The sequence below is a fragment of the Athene noctua genome, chromosome 3 (genome assembly GCF_965140245.1).
Source record: "Athene noctua chromosome 3, bAthNoc1.hap1.1, whole genome shotgun sequence".
Classification (NCBI taxonomy): domain Eukaryota; kingdom Metazoa; phylum Chordata; class Aves; order Strigiformes; family Strigidae; genus Athene; species Athene noctua.
Window position 1 is genome coordinate 9,743,626 of NC_134039.1, and position 19,105 is coordinate 9,762,730.

The 19,105-nt window shown below is 38.8% G+C and overlaps 1 protein-coding gene across 2 annotated transcripts in view; it reads right to left on the reverse strand.

Annotated features, from left to right (window-relative positions):
- POLR3B (RNA polymerase III subunit B) overlaps window positions 1–19,105 on the reverse strand; it is an 80,989-nt gene that overhangs the window by 61,607 nt on the left and 277 nt on the right. Inside the window, exons 1-9 of one of the 2 annotated variants that reach the window (XM_074901920.1) lie at window positions 18,543–19,020; window positions 17,917–17,949; window positions 15,560–15,616; window positions 15,406–15,470; window positions 14,821–14,896; window positions 11,465–11,565; window positions 8,250–8,341; window positions 6,949–7,066; window positions 5,917–6,025 (exon numbers count right to left, since the gene is read on the reverse strand). In XM_074901920.1, coding sequence (XP_074758021.1) covers window positions 5,917–6,025; window positions 6,949–7,066; window positions 8,250–8,341; window positions 11,465–11,565; window positions 14,821–14,896; window positions 15,406–15,470; window positions 15,560–15,616; window positions 17,917–17,949; window positions 18,543–18,560 — 669 coding nt within the window. In that variant the 5' untranslated portion in view covers window positions 18,561–19,020. Of the gene's footprint in view, window positions 1–5,916; window positions 6,026–6,948; window positions 7,067–8,249; window positions 8,342–11,464; window positions 11,566–14,820; window positions 14,897–15,405; window positions 15,471–15,559; window positions 15,617–17,916; window positions 17,950–18,542; window positions 19,021–19,105 lie in introns of those variants that run through there. The other variant, XM_074901919.1, reaches the window with a different exon arrangement.

Here is a 19,105-nt window from a genome sequence, read left to right on the forward strand (position 1 = left end):
AACTGAACAAAACAAGTGGGGAAAAAAAAAAGTCAACCTGCAGTTTTACTATGCTCTTTCATCCATTAAAAAACAGAGAGGCATAGTAAATTAAAAGGATTGACAACTTCTTCTAACTTGATGAATTCTTTCATATTAAGTCTGACAACAAGATGAAAATAGGACATATCATTATGCCCATATAGACTTTCCAGTTGAAGTTTGTAGCAGCAAATTCACTTGAGAATTCCGAATTTGTGTGTGGGAAAGGCTGGGATCTGCCACCAGACAACCTATGTTGTATTGTTAGATAAGTACAAATGGCGGGAAATTGATTTGAGTAATAACTAAAAACTTAGGCAAATGGCTGAAAAAGATGTGCTGATACAGCAACCTAAAAGTAAACTCATTTTTCCCCTGTGTACTCTCAAATATCAAGGGCAGAGCTTCACACAGAAATTCACCTACATGCAACACTAACAGGGCAAGCAACAGGTCCACACTGGTATCAGATTTGTGATCTTCACATTTTCTTTTTTAGTAAATTTGTCCCTGACGTTGCACTTCTACAAAAAAAAAAAAAAAAAAAGTAAAGTACTCCAGAATTACCCTGTAACATCAGTAGGTTAGTAACAAAATATTCCTGCGTTGTTGCTTGTGTTACAGAAACACTAAGGACATGAGAAGTAGGAATGGGTCCTATGCTTAAAGTGCTCATGATCCCAGGGCAAAGCTGAGAGAAAAGGAATTAACATCAAAGCAGGAAACCAGATGTCTTATTTATTTTTGATTGGAAGGCAATGTCACAAAGGGATAATTTTACAGGGGGCAGAGGAGAGGGAGACATTGCAAAGGGATAACTTATCAGTAGCAGTGAAAGGATGAGGAAGGAGATGGCAGTGGGCTGTTGGAAGATCATGGCTGGAAGGCTAGTAGTCAATGGACATAAGACAGACAAGTCAGAGCACAGAGAATATTCATATCATCTGGAGTTCCAAGTAGGAGAAAGTGGTCCAACTGGGGTCAACTGGTTCCTAGGGTTGGGCAGGTTCCACATGTGTGTGCACATGTGCATATGTGTGCACACGTACATATGAGAGTGTGCATGAGAGTGCGAGCCCAGCTCTTCCTCCCCCAGCTCCAGTCTTAATGATGATGTCTAAGCGTTTCCATGGCACTTCCCTAGAATGTAGTTCTGCAGTCCATCAGGCTAAATTACAGAATGGAGACAGGCAGATGACTGGATTAAAAAGATGTCAGGGAAGTTCAAGGTTGACATCACAGGCAGAATTGGTCTGCAGCTTTCATAATTCAAAAGATACGAGCTATGAAACTGCAGCCATGGGAACCCATAATTCTGCAGATCCAGTAAGACCACCATTCAGCTGTTCCTCTAGAGTTGCATCTTAACAGTTCCAAGACTAACACAGGTTTGTAAAAATGAAACTTGACCTGCTGTTCAAATCTTTCGCCGCAGGTCCTAGAGCAGCTCCTTATAGCTCCCACATAAAGATACTTCACCTAATGATTCAAGTTGTAAAATTCAACTTTTAAGTCCCCCTAGGTTACTTAGAGTTCTCTTCCTTCCCCAACCAGTTTTGGTACAGCATGCAACCTTCATTTACTTCAGCTCCCAGGACTCACTCGGGTCTAAAGAATCAAGATCACAAACCCAAAAGAAAAACAGCCCTTACCTTAAAACAGCTCTAACTCCCTGCAATGTAGGGAGCTGCTTGCAAAAACAGCAGCACCACCTCACCTGTAACCCTGATTGTTTTTCAGGTCAGAAACACCCTTAACTACTACACAAGTATTCCACAACTCCTCTAGTGCTCGTATTGCTAACTAAAACTGTCCGAGCCCCCCAGGTATTGTATGGAGCTCATAGCCTGACATGCTAAAAACCCACTATGCACAGTTCACATATGACCTATGCACAACTGACACACAGCTAAAACAAAAGTCTCTTGGGGTTTCAAGTCAACTCAGGACATCCTAAATACCACTCTGGTTGCATGTATATATTAACTAATGAAACAGTGTTACACAGTAAGCAGGAAGCAAATTAGTTGTGCCTGTTTCCCATTACAAGGCCGTTAACAGCCCTTTAAAAACCTCGACAAATACATACTTTGGGGACAAAATTGTCCAATTTATATTCAAACCAAAAACTGCATTTACATATACAGGGGGTGCACAAATGCTTCTGTCACTTTCAAGAAAGGTTAGAGCATAAGTGTTTAAGCTAGAACAGCAACAAAGCACTAACTCCCCCACATCTGAAGAGCAGACACTTTGAGTCTGTCCTAGAATAGTGCCAAGACCACGCCTTTTGTAGCCTATCAAATTTCAGCTAGCTGTGGTCAATGTGCTAAACTTCACAAAACCACAACTTATATATGTTTGGCACAACTAGCTGTTAAATCTCTGAATATGCCAATCACAAACAGCCTTACAGGTCTGGATGGCAGAAAAGCAAAGCAGCAGAACAAGGTCTTTCAGGCTTGCAGTTTAGAAGAGACTATGGATAAGGATGAACTGCAAGGCAGATGCTCCCTTTAGGGTGACTCTACATAGTCCAGTCCCCCCACCTACTGAGATCAAGGAGCCTTTAGTTCCACACTATCTCCAATGCTCCCCACAGCCCATGCACTGGGGTTTCCTTCCTCCCCATGAAAAACAAGAAAGGATGGGGAATACTGTATGTTCAGGTCCTCCCCTAGCATGCAGCTAAGATGTGTCCATGACTCATGCCTAAAACATGAAAGTACTCTTAGTTTCTAGTCAGAGAACTGTTTATGTATCTTAGGCCTCAGCTGTCAGTGGGTGGTGTTTATAATGCTCCCTACTTCACAGTTCTTGCTTTTAGGATGCAGATGTCTAAGGGATATTAGTACACCTCCACTTTACAGTTGCAATAGCTTTAAATCCCCATTAAATCCTAGATCTCCAATACCTGCTTTCTTTTCTATAAAGTTACAATGATTTTCTGTACCTGATCTACATCTGAAGTCACCTGCAAGAACACTGCGCCATTTAAAGCTATTGGGACTAGAAAGACAATTCAAAATTGCCAAACTTTCTCACACGACTCTCAGACAGTCCCTGACAAAACTGTCCCCTGTAGTTGGCCTGTGCTCAGGATAGCAGCCCTCTACCGATTACTAGTCATTTTTTTAGTCAAAACACAGAGGTCTCTGGAACTTGGTTGCAGCCTGGACACTGGTCTGGGCAGAAATGCAGATCAATGGATTTCTGTCATTGCTTTCTCAGTTTATTTTTTGATGGGAAATTATACAAGCAGTTGCTACAGAAAAAGTTAAGGGTGCAAAGGCAACCAAAACTTCAGACTTTAGGTCGTATGTACATCTTAACTTTGCCCCTTGCAGATGTAATGTAGAGATACACAAGAAGCAGAACGCTCAATAGTAACAAGGAAGACCCATGGTCGATACCTAAGGTTTGGGTCTCAGCAGATTGAAATTCTTCCCCTTGCTTTTCCAACAAATTTCCTATGTATAATACTGCCATGTGAGAGAGCTGAGGTTACATGGAAATCCCTAAGTTAGGGATTTTCCAGTTTCAGGACACTAGTGTTTTTAACCTTGCTTCTAGTAGTTAAATACAACAAATACTATATTACAGCAATGGCCAAAAAAGAAAGATCAGAGGCTAGTGCCTGCCTAAGAATCCATTGAAAAGACTATCTGGGACTTTTAGTTTCCAGCTGGAGACTCATCAGAAGCAGACAGAAGGATCCCTGAAGTTCACACGTCATTAAAGGAAAGGTAAGAAAAATGATTGCTCATGACTACAGTTAAGTGCCAGTCAAGAATTGAACATTCAGAATAGTTAAAATGGGTGCAGTTAATTTGCTACTGGATTAAATCAATATAAATCTTTGTAAAGCACTATTGCCAAGAGCTTCTAACTGTAACCTTTTATTCAATAAATAAATGAAAAATTATGCAACATTATCTAGAATATAAAAGATACGTATAGGCAGAGGGATACTTATAGCAAGCATTGTCAGAAAGTGATCAAATAGTCAGTACAATGCTCTTTAAAAAAGCCCCCGACAACCACATCTTCAGACTTAATAACCCAGAGCAGTTACTCTTCTGTGAGCAGGTATTTATCCATACCAGCAGGGGGTGACAAAATGTAATAAAAGTCTGTAAGTGAAGGTGGAATCCAGCTGTTTGGTACCTGGAGCAAATGGATTACGAGACACATTAACACTTTCCTGCAACAGAAAAATTGTGAACTTAATCCTGACACTTTTATGTGCATTTCTGTCCACAAGTAATTTCTCAACCTCTTTTAACACCGGTCACTAAAACTAGATGATCTCCAATTATTTTAAGAGACTAGCTTACTTGGAGATAACAGACATTTGTTCTCAAATCTAAATCCAATTATTAAACTATTTTCTAGTACTAAACCCAAAGCACTTCCTACAAGAAAACCGATTCTTAGAACTCTCAACCAGCCAAAGAGCTGTGGTAACACAGAAAAGTCTGTAATTGTGGACACCAACAAATCAGCACTGCTCGCAGAAACTATTTGGATGCTGTGAGCAAGTGCTGCCCTCTCCTGGCAATTTATTTCCTCGAGTGATTATCACATCACCAAATCTGTCCTGTAAACCACTGCAGTGAAGATGAAAAGGGAGCTATAGGATTTACTTCTACAGATAGCTAGATCCAGTTAGAAGCATTTTTGTGCCCTAAGCCACCTTCCCTATGAACAGTGCCTCCAAGACTGCTGCCTAATTTCCTTCTGTGCACACAGTGAACCAGGCTGCAAACCCACAGGCAGCAGGAAGCCCACAGGACAGGAAGGAGCTGCCAGCTATTGGGAGGACAGGTCCTAGCCTAAAGCCTGGCCATGCCCCGCTCTCTTCTCCAGCAGTCGAACAGTGCCTGTCCACCCACCACCTTTATTGGCTGCGGCCCACACATGCGATATCACAGAGGGGCTACCAGCCTGCCTCCAGTCCTGTTGGGCAGCTAGGGAGAAGCCATCGTTATGCCTCCAGTTGTGTGCACCCTTGAGTGAATTAAAATGAGAGAAGCAGAGGGCAAAAGAAAAGCAGTTCTGGTAGTTTCACAGGCAGGGAGAGCCAAGGCATGACACTGTCATCAGCTCAGCTGGCAGGGCAAATACTCCCCAATTCTAGCCCAGAATCAGGGGTGAATGTCTCTCACAGCCCTTTATTGCTTCAAAGCTATGATGATGCCTGTCCATGCCTTCACTGCACTGAAGATACTGATGAGTGTTACTGAGTCAGGCAGGGATTCTGCAGTAGTCTGACAGAGGCAGAGTTTAGTCACAGATAAAGGAACTAAACTGCCAAGAAATGCAAGCCACTCTAGTAATCTTAAAGGATTTAGGAATAGGTCTAAGAATTGCAAGACTTCCCCAAAGGCTATCAGTTCTGTTTACAGTTATGACTGGAAGTCATGTATAACGAGCTCATGGCTATGATATGTACTCAGATCTGAAACAAAGGGTGTTGAGCTACTCAGCAGTCCACAAGTTGGAGGGGGGCGGGGGGGGAATGCACACCAAAACCAGAAATGAAGAGCCTTACCACAAGATTGCAACAGCTCATAACAAAAGAAACCAAAACTCTTCTGACCTTCCGTAGCAGCAGGAGCACAGGGAGCAGTGAAGAGGGACCTTACAAAGCAGTAAGGAGGTGGCAGAATTTGTCTTGGCACAGCAATGCTCTCCGTGCAGAAAAATGCAGCACTTTTTCTCTTTTTTGCTGTGCAATAACGATGACTTCCCACGGGAAAAAAGTTTGCATTCTCTAAGCCCTGACAAGTCCTTCTGTATGTATTAATTTCTGAGAGCTGCTGCCAATCTTCATTCTTGAGCTACTGCACTTTTTTTTTTTTACTTTTTTTTCCAAACCAACAGTTGTATTACCTTAAATATGATAGCAATGGGAATATCTTCTGACAAAGTGTTATGCCTCAGGTAAAATCGTCCTTGTTTCACAACCATATTTGTTCTGCTTTTCTTCTCATGAGTGGAACTGAAGTGAAAAAAATATATTATGTCCAACAGAAAGTTTGCACTGACACTCATAAAATCTTCTGTATAAAACTTATCAAGTGTGAGAAATCTTTCATCTGAATTAATCCCACTTTCTCCCCTTTTAAAATTACGTTAAAACAGCCAGACATCACCCCGTAACTCCAAGGTAATAGGGTATTATTACCTGTGATGGGGAAGGTCAATATTTGACTTAAGCAAGTAGAAGCCTGTACTTTTCAAAAACATCTTCGCATGCTTTTATCATCGACTTGGATGTAACCAGCAAGGTCACACTGTGCACAAGTACTGTGGCAACGACTGTAACAAAATAACAGTACTTCGTGTTGTACATTTAACCTCATCTAGGATTACTGTGGAACAGTAAAGGAGCCAGGAGAGATGTGTAAGAGGCCTCTGGAGAAATAAGAACAGCCCTCACACTGAACAGTGACAAGCACCATATTATACCAGTGTGAAGCTTAAAAACACACCAAGAGGCAAATGAAATATAAATAAAACTCAGGCAAGGAGGAAAGACAAAATTTAGACTACCTTACCATTTTCAATAATTTGTGTAAGACAAAAATATTTTGTTTTTGTTTCCTTCTCAACTGCCTTTAAAAGATTTTACATTGATTTGATTTAGACAGCCAGACAAATGTTAAAAATTAGAACTTGCTTTTCCTAGTCTGGGATGAATCCTGAAGCATTTGAGCAACTCCCACTGATTTTTGTGGGAATTCTGTATTAACTGATTCGGGGATTGATGTTTTAACATACAAAATGACAGTATCAAGAGAGGGCCACCGAATGTCCCGTTAAAACTATACTAGGAAGAAAACTACACAGCTACCTCAACTACAATGGTCTTCTAAAGATTTGATTTTATCTCCTTTATGTAACTCCAAGCATTTACCATACCTGGTAACAGAAGCACCAACTGCACCTTTTCTATCCGCTTCCACGATTATTCTGTTTTTGGATAACTGCTCTTGAATAAGAATGACTTTCTCTACACCTTTAACGATGAAATAGCCACCTATTCAACAGAAAAGAAAGATTTTGCATGTCAGTATCTTTGCACCTTACCTGCCTCCTTCAATATGCCTTTAAATATAAATTATTAGAAAATAAACAGTAAACACACAAAGGACAAAGCAGGAGAGTAAACTCTCAGAAGAGTAAAGAACAAACTCTGCAGAACCCATGATAAATAGGAAAATGTTCTACTAGACTAAACAGAACTTTTTCTAGGCTCACATAGAGTATTTGGGATCTAAGACTTCATTTGGGAAGTACTTGGACAGAAAGAACTCACAGGCAGACCAAAAACTGTAAAGCTGTAAAAAAAATCCCAAACCTGTAAGGTTAAACTTACTAAAAGATGCTATAGACTTGTTAGTTCTACAAATTAGGTAAAAATATTGCCTGCCAGAAGAGTAGTTCATAAGGACATCAAAAAAGAACTGGCCATTTCAGATGCTTGGTATCAAACAAAAAGAGTAAGTCTTCCATAATTACCAGCTTGCTCTCTCCAGCACTCCAGGGAGAAATTTATTTTGTATTACTTTTTAAGATGTAGTTTAATGCCCTTGTTGTATCTAATACAATATAAGGGATCTGCATGAGCCATGTTAGATTTCTCTCAAACTATTAATGCTCCTCCAGCACAGCACATCACATCACTCTATCTTGCCATCACAAGAAAGCACAGCATATGTCTAGTGCATACCTCAAAAGTAGCAAATAAAAAGCAAAAAAGTTGCTTGTTATAACCCTTCATCTCTTCTCTACAGTTCAAATATTATCATATAACATTTTACTTTTCCTTTATAGAATGCAGCAAGTGAGAGTTCCCGCTCTGGAGGACACCATCATACTCCGCTCTCCCCTGATGCACTTCACTTCCATGAAGCAACTCCATCTCTATCCCCATATGACACATCACTGTACAATACTGTACGCACTTCTTGACTTTTTCAAAATTTTGGTTTATAATTTTTGTGGTTGAAAAACCTGTCTGCAAACACAAACATTCCAAGCTGTCAACCATTTTTTATTATTTTCAAAAGCCTGTGGATTTCTTTTAGTTACAGGCATACACTTGAGAAGTTCCCATGACTTCACAGTGGCAGGAAATATCAATGGGATATTTCTTTGCTGAAAAAGATCTAAAACTAAAAGCACAGATGGGAAAAAAAAGAATGTGAGTGCAAACTTACCTGGATCTAAAGGACATTCATTAAGTTTGGCAAATTCTGCTGGAGTTTTCCCAGTAAGAACACAATTGGAGCTACGCAGCATTATAGGCATTCTGCAAGAAAACCAGTCAAACTTTTACTTTAGATTCAGATAGAAAAATACAAATAGTCAAATTCAGAACAAAAAGATGCTAAACAAACTGGAGAAAACACACATTTAAGGTAATTAGAACACATGCAAGCTACAAACAACAGTTTTTTCCTTTAATCCCGCCTTGTTTCATTGTACATGTAGTTTGAAGAGAGATCTGAAATTGGAAATCTACTGCCAGAAACCAGACTTCCTATCTAATTTTTATGCAGCTACTACAGGCATCCATGACAAGCAGTCATCAAGGCCAATGATTACTAGTGCAAAGACTCCTGGTCCTCAAAACCAATACAGTCTGCACTGAAGAACATTCCATTAAACCTGTTATCAGTTTTAATTAGGAAAAGCTAGTTCAGATGTGATTTCCCACACAGCAATCACACCTTATGGCTACAGACAGATAGCGCCTCTAATACATAACCTAGGCATGAAGTTTCCCCAGTAGTAACTCCAATTTTTCTGGTGTCTTAGCACAGAAGCCTGCAGCAAGCATTTTGTGAAGCAACATGGAGGGGTGGAAAAATATTCAAAAAAATTAAAAATAAATTCTATGCTTAGGGAGGAAAAAAAGATAAACTGAAGATGCAAAGACTGGATATAAGGCAAAACTTCTTCACCATGAGGGCAGTCAAGCAGTGGAACAAGCTGCACAGAGAAGCTGGGCAGGCCCCATCCATGGGGGTCTTCAGGACTTGACAGGCTAAAGCACTGAGCAACCCGGTCTGATCACAGAGCTGACCTCATTTTGAGCAGGAGTTTGTACTAGAAACCTCCTGAGGACTTTCCCAACCTAAATTATTTTATCACCCTGTGATGAAGTCAGGGAATGTTCACATTCATTTGGTTTTGTGTGTTTATACTGCAGTCTTACTAGGGATTTGGCTTATTCCAAAACCAACTAGCAATCATTTTGCAGTTATTATACGAAAGAATACTTTTATAGTCAGCTCTGTAACATATCTTTCCACTCTCATATTTTTCATTAACACTTTTGAAAGAGAGCACATTTTACTTCCAAAAGTTGCATTTTGCACAAGATAAAAACAGCTTATGACTAGATCTACCAAAAGACCTCCATGTCCTTTAGTCTCTTCTACAAAAAAAGCTGCCTTTTGATCCAGTTTGCAGAATTTCACTCCTCGGTGGACAGCCTTTGTAAGATGTTCCAGGTGCTTGCTAAGGCGTTTTTTTGACAAAATTTAACCATGACTTCTACAATGCAACTATTTTCAACCTCAGAGATATTCCATTCAAAATTACACCAATAAAAATGAAGATTAGGCAGTTCTTTCTAATGAAGCTATATGTCTTTTATTCAGATCTTATAAATTATTTCATTTTTCTTTGGCATGTTCATATTCTTGTATTTTAAAAGAAAACTGATGAACTCAAAATTCTATATATTTGAAGAGGATAAAAAGCTATCTTGTCACTACAGTGCTCTACACAGATAACCTACTTGCTTCAGTCATTTCACTGAGAAAGTGTTTCCTAGAGATAAGAAGCTTCATATGACTGTCATAATCTTGTATCACACACACAATAAGCCTAATGCATTGATTTTTTATATCAGAAACAGTAACCAGTTGGCATAAACTCAAAATGGAGTATGTAAATGCCATCACTGAAAACTCCAGTGAAACAGATGGTACCAAGTATCCATTCTTTATTTCACTTGCAAGGAATAAAATATTTTGCAACTAACATAAGACACTATGGTAAGTCATCTTCCTCTTGAGGACAGAATCCATTTTTTTAAATATCTGAAGTTATCAGGAAGAATAGGAAGAAAATTTTAAGAAAGGAAAAATAAAATTCTTGAATTTCTCTACCCCAGCTGAAACCAGGACAGTCTAAATACACAGAAAATGGGTACACTAATTTGGAGTGGTATTATGCATTCAATGAAATCTTCCTTTTTAAAGACACAAAAGGGGTTTTTTTTGTTCCTAACACACATAGGTTATTAGTGACTCTGCCAAACAACAGAAATAACAGAGGACAGAACATACAGCTTTCCTGTCCCAGTCTGAACTGCATGTTAAACAAGAACATTGTATATACTCACTTGGCGAAAGGAAACCATCATAAGACTAGAGACAGATGAGGAAAATTATTTCCCGTGGATATAATACCTGGATATTAATATGGTTTAACAGCAAAGAGACTTTTTGCATGTATGCCCTTAAAACCAGTTGGATGACATAACTTTACTTTTTAATGGAGAATATTTACTTTTTTTGCAGTGACTTCACTTCATAGGAGAAAGAGAAGACTTTACAGGAACAGACCTTAATATAAGATGCAACACACTAGTGCTGTGCAGTCTTTTCCAGTATATTATGGATGCTTTGCACGTCTTCTTCACCACATTTTTTTTTAAAAGAGGTGTAGACAAATGTCTAGAGTAGTTTTTGTTGTGCTTCTTTTAGCTATAACTTATCCTTTAAGGTTCTGTCTTTTGTATACAAATGGATAATGTATTTAGGTGAAAATGCACATTTACTTGAACTTTCTTATTTGCCTATAGCACACACCATGAAATAGTTTAAAGGACTCAAATTTAGATGGTCTTTTAAAAACTCTTCTTAAAAAATTACTTAGAACAATAAACTGTTACCACAGCTGCAAACACTTGGTTTCGTAAATGCACTGCTGTATCATGTTCTACTGACAGAGTTAAAGGGGTTTTTTTAAATGAAAGCTTAAACTTTCACTCTAAAAATTGTAGCTCCTTAAGTATCTATCTTCTCTTTCCTGCCAGTGTTCCATCGTTGGCAAGATGCACAGTCACACAGTAAACAATCTCTGTAAGGCACTGACCCTTCAAGACAGCAGGGTTGGCCTTTAAAAAACCTTGTCTACAAAAGACAGACATCTTTATTGCCTTTAAAATGGAATTTTGTTTTAATACATGCTAGAACTACCAGGTATTTTGCCTTTTTGGTATGGGTAAGAGCTTCTTTTCCTCCCTAAGGAACACTGTTTTTTCTTTGAGAAATTAGCTATCCTTCGCAATACTAATAACCTCAAAAAAACCCAACACAGCAGCAAATGAAAACTATTACCAGCACAACACACTTACCTGCCAATGGGTAATGCATTGCGTATGATCCTCTGGCTACCTCGTGTATATTCAATGTCCACTGTAATTGGGGCAGAATAAGTCATGTCTCTCAGGCGGCACTAAAAGGAAAACAATCATGTAGTTAGAGGTTGGCTTATAGGCTAAAGAGTCTCTCTGAAAACATTCCATGTTTGCCCTGTCTCCTGTAAGTCCTCACAAAGAAATCAAGCAAAGTCAAAGCTTGAGCAAGCTCTTAAAGGTACTGGACTATGTTTTACACAGACTCCTGTTTAAAAGAAAACCAAAAAACCCCCAAACACAATTATTATGATGTTTCAAAAGCAGCCAGTGGATTTCTGTCTTCAGAGGACAGCACTGCAGAACATAACTTCTAAACTGTTTAATTAAACAAAGAGGCCCAATCAGCAGAGCTGACACAAAGACCACACTATACCACGGGCTCTGAGAGGAGTGCTCATCTCAGGGACACTGCTATATGAAGACTCTCAACAGCTGAGAGTTGTGTTGTTGTATGAAGTTTGATAGAAGGGAAAAAACACAAGAGAGACACTGCACTACTTTATTAATCAAATGGGAAAATCTCACTGTTTGGTACCATTTCTAAAGATGAGTTACAGAAGGCTCACTACAGTATCACTTCCTGTAAAGATTCCCAGAATTTGTTTGCAAATTCTTCAGATAGCAAGAGAAGCAGGATATATACTTATCTAGGACATTATATAGCTCAAGGCTCAATCATTTCTAATCCGCTCTTTCTGGTCTGCTCTCCCCAGACTCACTCTTATGACTCTGTAGCCAGCCCTTAAGGTATTGCCTATCTTCACGCAAGATGAGATTTATTGTATTTGCTGAATACAACAGAGCAACTCACAGCAGGTCATTCGTGACCTCACTGAGCATTCCATACCTTTGAGCTCCAGGATTATAGGTTTATCAGTATTCAGACTTGTACATTCATGGCTCTATAGTCATTCAGTGTATTGATTATGCATTAATATAAGGCAATTAAGATTGTGCTGTGCATTGAAGATGCAACTGTATGGAAAAATATGCCTCAAGAATCACTGCAAACTGGATGCTCCTTCTCTCCACATTAAAAAGTAAACCACTTCTCTAGTAATAAAATACTGATGTGTACCATCAGTTTTCAAGCTGTGACTTGTAGGAAACTAGGTCCCACTGTGCTCCCAGCAACTTCACCAAACTTAAAAGTAACTGAGAATATTTCCATTTTCTAATTACTTTAAATTCATCTGTATGAACAGTTCACGAAACTCCCATAAGAACTGCGTGAGAAGGAGAGTTAGACAGCTTCAGTAGTTTTACTTGGGGGAAAAAAAGGCTTTGTGATTCTTTGTGTGTGCTTTTGTCGACACAAGACACAGATATAAACTAAGAATTACACAGTGTTACATTCTAGCACTTGTATTTTTGTATCATGTTCCTTGAGGTAACTTCTCCTTACATTAGACACCTAGAGGTAAAAGACAGGCAGAACTTGATCTTCAAGGAAACCAAGGACATAAAAACTCCCAAATTTAGTTAAAAATATGTAAAATACTCAGACCCTTATGAAAATCTGATCATTTCAGGAGTTTGGGGGAAGGAATTTTATAAGCCTCTAACAGAGAAATGTAATGATATAAGCATCCAATTTTTTTGGTTTGGTTTATTTTTTTTCAAATTGCACCCTTGGTTTGACCTGACAAGCATCCTATGTAAGAAAATAACTATGAAATTCACATGTATATAACACACTAAAAAAAAAAAAAAGGAGAGAGAGAAATGATGCGCTACCATTAAGCATCAATGAGGATATATCTGAGATGTAAGAGTACATTATTCTAAATTCAAGGTCAATATGCTCTGTGAAGCACTTTGCCCTCTTCTGCACGTACAGTCACTTTAGTTATAAAGTAAGCAAACATTTTAATACCTGAGTTCTTGGATATGAGCTGTTGGCCACATTTTTTTGCATGCAATTTCATTCATAGATTAAAAAATCTTTCCCACTGCATTTTGTGAATGTTTGTATCTACTGATTTAATATCTACTAAAGATATTAAATATGTATCTACTGTTAGCTACACATTTGCAAGATGCATGAGCTGTCCTGTCATTACATCTAACTGTACTGTTGATGACTGAGTTATTGGCCTTAAAATGTTTCCATCGAACTAAATGAGATTTGGGTCAGGTCACTGGAGACAGAAACGTGGCTATGAACAAGAGGCAGCTACTAGATGGCATGTTTTTAAAGAATTTCTCCAAAGCATAGAATGTATTTCATGATAAGAGTCTCAAGTGTGACACATACACCACATGAAAAAAACCCCAATCTAAATTACAAGTATCAAATATATATAGCAAGGAAAGCATCTTGTATGTGAACTGATTTATTCGGATGACAACAGGCTCTGTGTAGGTAAATAAGTGCAAGTTCCAAGTTCAGTTCCCGTTCTGAGGCCAAAAAGAAGTTGTCAGTACCTCTGTTGCAGCGGTATAAATCTCAAAGCACAGCAGCTGGAGAAGAATATTTTGTTTCTAAGCAATCTCTGAAGGGAACTGAATGGCTTTAGATACCTGGAAGCAATCTTAGAAGGTCCAAACCTTATCTGAGTTTACAGCTTTCTTATTTGTACAGAAGCTACCTTATATCCTGCCAAAAGCAACACACTCTGATTTCAGTCACAGCAGCCTTCATTCTCCAACACGCATCTTTATTCCAGAAGTACACAATCCATTTCTTAACCTACATGCTTACAGCAGTGCAAAGAGGTTAAATATACTCCCCATAAGGCTAACGTTCTTCTGCAGTTTTATAACATCAACGTCCATCTCTTCTTCCTCAAAGTTTCCTTGTTTGCTGTCTGACTCAGACTTACATAAATTGCGCAAAAAATCAGAGATACCTTCCCAAAGAAGAATGGGAGGGAAAGTGATGCTAAAGCGACCTACAGTGCAGAGAGTAGCAATGCTAATATTTAAAAGAAGTTAATAAAAACATCAAAGAACACTACACTGTAGTCTGAGGACTTCAGTCTGTCATAAGGAGAGACATAAGATTAAGCAAGAGCAATACTTTTCACTACTTTCATGGAAGTCCACTCAAATACAGCTACCATGAAACACTACATACATCTATTCACAAATGGCAGTAAAAAACAGTAACATTTTAAAAAAAAATAAATCACACGATGCTTAAATCTGAGGCTTCTTTCTACAATGATGGTGGCATGCATTTTATCACCTAATGTAGCACACATGTACTCGAAATAAAGTTATATTCAACTGCTATCAAAGACATTCCCCAGATCAAATAAACAAACAAAACCAGATGCAAACATTAATACCTCATGAGGTGATACAGGTCGTGTCACATTGAAGCTTTCCTCCACATCTGGAGAACCCACATAGATATTGAGATACCTGTAATGCAAACAGTTCCAAAATTGAGCAATGAGCCAAATATTTTTCAGGCAACCTGAATGAAGCAGAATTCTACATATACTGAAAAATGAGGATTATTCAGTATATGTAGATGATTAGTAGGTTGATTAATAATAAACAATGATTCTTCCCAAAGTAACTCACTGTATTTGAGCTGTGTTCTAATTAGTTGAAATTTAAGCTACACATGCAATAAACCCCAAGTTAAATTTGCAAATAGACAAAGAGAAACTCCCATCTGTCATCTAATATTACTAAATTACAGAAAAATGGTGACATAAGGTACTCAACAGCTGGGTATTAGGTCTGCTTCACATCATTATGCTTTAAATGTTCCCATCTTCTAATGCTTCAAATAAGAGGTAAGTCATGGAAAATACTCTCTTGGTTTATAACTATACAGGTGCCCATAAACATTTTATAGAAAATAACAAGCCCATGAAATAGTATGCATGCTACTACTGATATGGATATTGTTTCATGCTTACTTCAAGTACCACATTGGGTCAGCATCACTTGTAACTTTTTCATTGGCCTTCATGATTTTCTTTATCTGGAGGGGGAAAAAAATTATTTAAAAAAATAGAATCACGTGCCTTTTCTGAGTACTAAGAACCACTCTCTTCCAACAAGACAGCATACCTCTACATTGATGAAATAGTTGAATGAGTCTATGTGCTGCTTCACAAGTCCTTTCACCTGGAAAATACATGCATACAGTAAATAAAATTAGCTTCAACAGTATTAATCATACAAGGCAGAAATCAAGATGTAAGCATTTATAAGTGCTTTTGGATCTGTGCTAAATTCTTTCAGTTGACAAACTTCTGAGGAGTGTCTAGGCAGTTGGTCTGGTTCTACACTGTACATTTCCAGGTTTACATCAGAGCTGTTTACACTATTCTGAAATAATTTTAGTTGTTTATAGTATAATTAACCACATGTGCTGCTTGAGAAAGAGGTTGTCTGAACCCTAACAAGAGCAGCTGACATAAAGAATGAGAGGGAGGGCCAATGAGACAGGGAGACTGAACAGAAGTGAGGTGTAAAAGAGAGAAGTCAATAATCAAGGAAACAGTCACAGGAGGACACAACACTCATAAGAAATCTGAGTTTGATTTGTAGGCAGGAAGAGAGAGAATATGCCTAGGGGTAATATCACACAGAAAAAACAGTGCCCCGTTCTCCCAGATAATGAGTTAATACAGTACATTTCAAGGATTTAAGGCATTTAGAGCAATCAAAAGAAGGGGGATTATGCTAAATAAAATGATCTGGGATTAAAAAAAAAATAAAATATTTTGGCTTGAAGGAATACTATGAGAAGTATTCCTTTTGTTAATGGATTGGCGTCTGCAGAAATAAAAGCTGTAACTATCCAGACTACAGTGCAAAGTCCAGCCTTGAAAAGGAAAGAGAGCTAGTTGATACTGACACATACTTAGATATCACAGAGGGCTTTAAGCTTTGAAACATCCCATGACAACTAATACATTACAAGACTTAAAATTTCATATAAAAACTAGATGCATTTACATATTTCACATGATAGGCAACAGTTCCTTTTGAAATTATTAGACAGAAATGGGAAGCTTAGAATGATAGATCCAGCTACTTCATGAAACCTCTATGGGTTAAGACAAAAAAGGAATTACTTCAGAGCAAAATTCTTTAGATAAGAGTTTGCCTGATTTACAAAAACACTGCATATCATATGATATAAGGAAAAAAAAATTACAGATTTATTAGTGTCTAGAAATCAGGCTGGTAGTTCTTTCCAGTTTTTTATGAGGCAATATCAACAGCTTTATTGAAAGAAAACTCCACTACAGAAGCTGTGATGCAAAACATCAGCTTTGTGTAACTGTATCACTGCTGTCATAAATAAACCAACATGCAGCAGAAAGGCCAGACCATCAGCAGCAGCCCTAAAGTAAAGGGTTCACTGGCTGGAAATAATATGGGATAGATACACTTGGCATAAAGCACAGAGTAAATTGCACCTCACAATCAGCAGCCCTCCCTTCTTCACAAACTCAAGAATTCAGACAATATCACGAGCTCAAGTTCGTGATGGAAGTTTGTGTGGTTGCTAGGAGAGACACAGAAACAGGATTCATTAGGGCCCTGAAGCATCTTCACAACCCTGAACCAAAGTGAAAACGTGCACAATCCGTAAATGACTTCTGAACTTTGTTTTCCTCCCAGGATCAAACATTCAAGGGTGCAACAAAGAGAGTACAGGTTTTGAAACTGCGAAAGAAAGGAATTAACAAAGTGAGGCTGGAAAGAACCTTGCTGAAGTGGGCAACATTTCTGAAGACTGATGATGGGTGCAGAGGTGGCTGCAATTCCCTAAAGGTACCTATGCACATCACAGACTTTACCTGCCATCTGTATGACACAATTTTCATCACTGTCTTTCTCCTTGATCACTTCCAACTATTTGTTAGTCCTGTTATTACATCAATGGCATTTTATATAGAACTGTGCCTTCAACTAATGCCAGATTATATGAGTAGCACTGAAATTAAGTCACTAGTAATCTTTGAGTCAAACTCTGATTTCATGAGGGAAGATGTACATACATTCAAGCCTTTGCAGAATCTAGATCTGTGGTTATATGCTTCTTACGACAAACATAACTACAAACCTAACACCACATTCTTATATAAAGACCATGAACAGGGTCTCTGAGTGCCAGTAAAACAGTAAAATAATCTGGAAACATTACATATATACATCGTTAATTGAGAATAACCATAGAAAAATGCAAACATCTAAACGGATGCCTCCACAAATTAATCTGGAAATTAATCGAGAAACTAATCTATGTAACAAGTTTATCCATAATTGTATGGAACTAGAAAAAAAAATGCAAAATCCACACAGAAGGTGAGGACTGGTATTCTGGAAAACTGCAAAAGCTAGAAGAGGGGAATGTGAAGTTAGAAGGGAGATGAAGTATTCATGCCATTAAATGAGTGCATAACACTGACCTTCAGAAATGCTGGAAGAAGTCTCCATTTTTCCTGAAAACAGAAAACAGTTTGAAATATCTTTCCAAACAGTGACAAAACATCTAAGATACTGAGCTTTATTGTTTGTTTTATTATTATTTCTAAACAGTAACATTATTTAAAATCAGATCCATTTAGAAAAAAAAGACCGTCCAAAGCCAACCTAGATGAGTAAAAACAAAGCAGGGAGATGACTTGGATCATCTTATTAAGCCATATATGCTATGCAGTATTCACTCAGGTCACAATGGGACACTGTCTTCTCTAAATGCAACTTATCTGAGTATATATATATATATTAGAAAGTTCCTTACTACCATGTCCTCTTTAAGAACAACTAACTTTTTTTTTTTCCTGTTAACATTATAATTCCTAGCAAGGGAAGACTTGTTACAACTTTTACTTTACAAAATACATGCAAGAATCTCAGTCCTGGGAGCAGTACTTCTAGACGTGAGTGTCTGTGAAACTCATCAGTTCCCTAACTCCTACAAAGATTTGGCAAAACTATCTAAACAAAGTACTGACAAGCGTAGGTATATCAAGGTTCCTACACACTTTTCCCCATGTCTATTCTTTGATGATCACAGGGAACATCACCTTACCTTCTCCCCCCATGGCATGAGGAGCCCACCCCAGATCTGGGATGATACGCCGGTGGAAGGCAAAGGTGAGAAGGACCAGACAGCACAAAACAAGGCTGCATTACTTAGCTCCAGGAGAGAGTACACTATAATATTCACAGAGGATCAGCACCTCCTAATTTCAGTTCGACATTCGGTATTGATAAGTACACGGTAGTGCTGTAGTTGTGGTGTGACTTTGTCCCTCAAGGTGCAGGAGCTATTCATGGCAAAACACAGCACCATGCTCTCCGACGCCATTTCTGCCGCGCTCTTTCTACACAGAAAAGTCCAGCCCCAGAGACCTGAAACACTGCCTTCATCTCCTCCATCTCCCCACGCAAGGCAGTTAGCAAACCTTAAAGGAACTGCCCCGAGGGCAGACACCTCTCTCTCGCGTTCGCAGAACGCAGACCGAGGGGAAGCGGGCGGCCCTCGGGCAGGCCCCGGCCGCGCCGCGGGCTCAGGCCCCTCGCCCAGAGGCACCGCGCACGCGCTCCAGACGCGCCCCGCGCCCACCTGAGCAGGCAGGTGGGGCCGCTGCG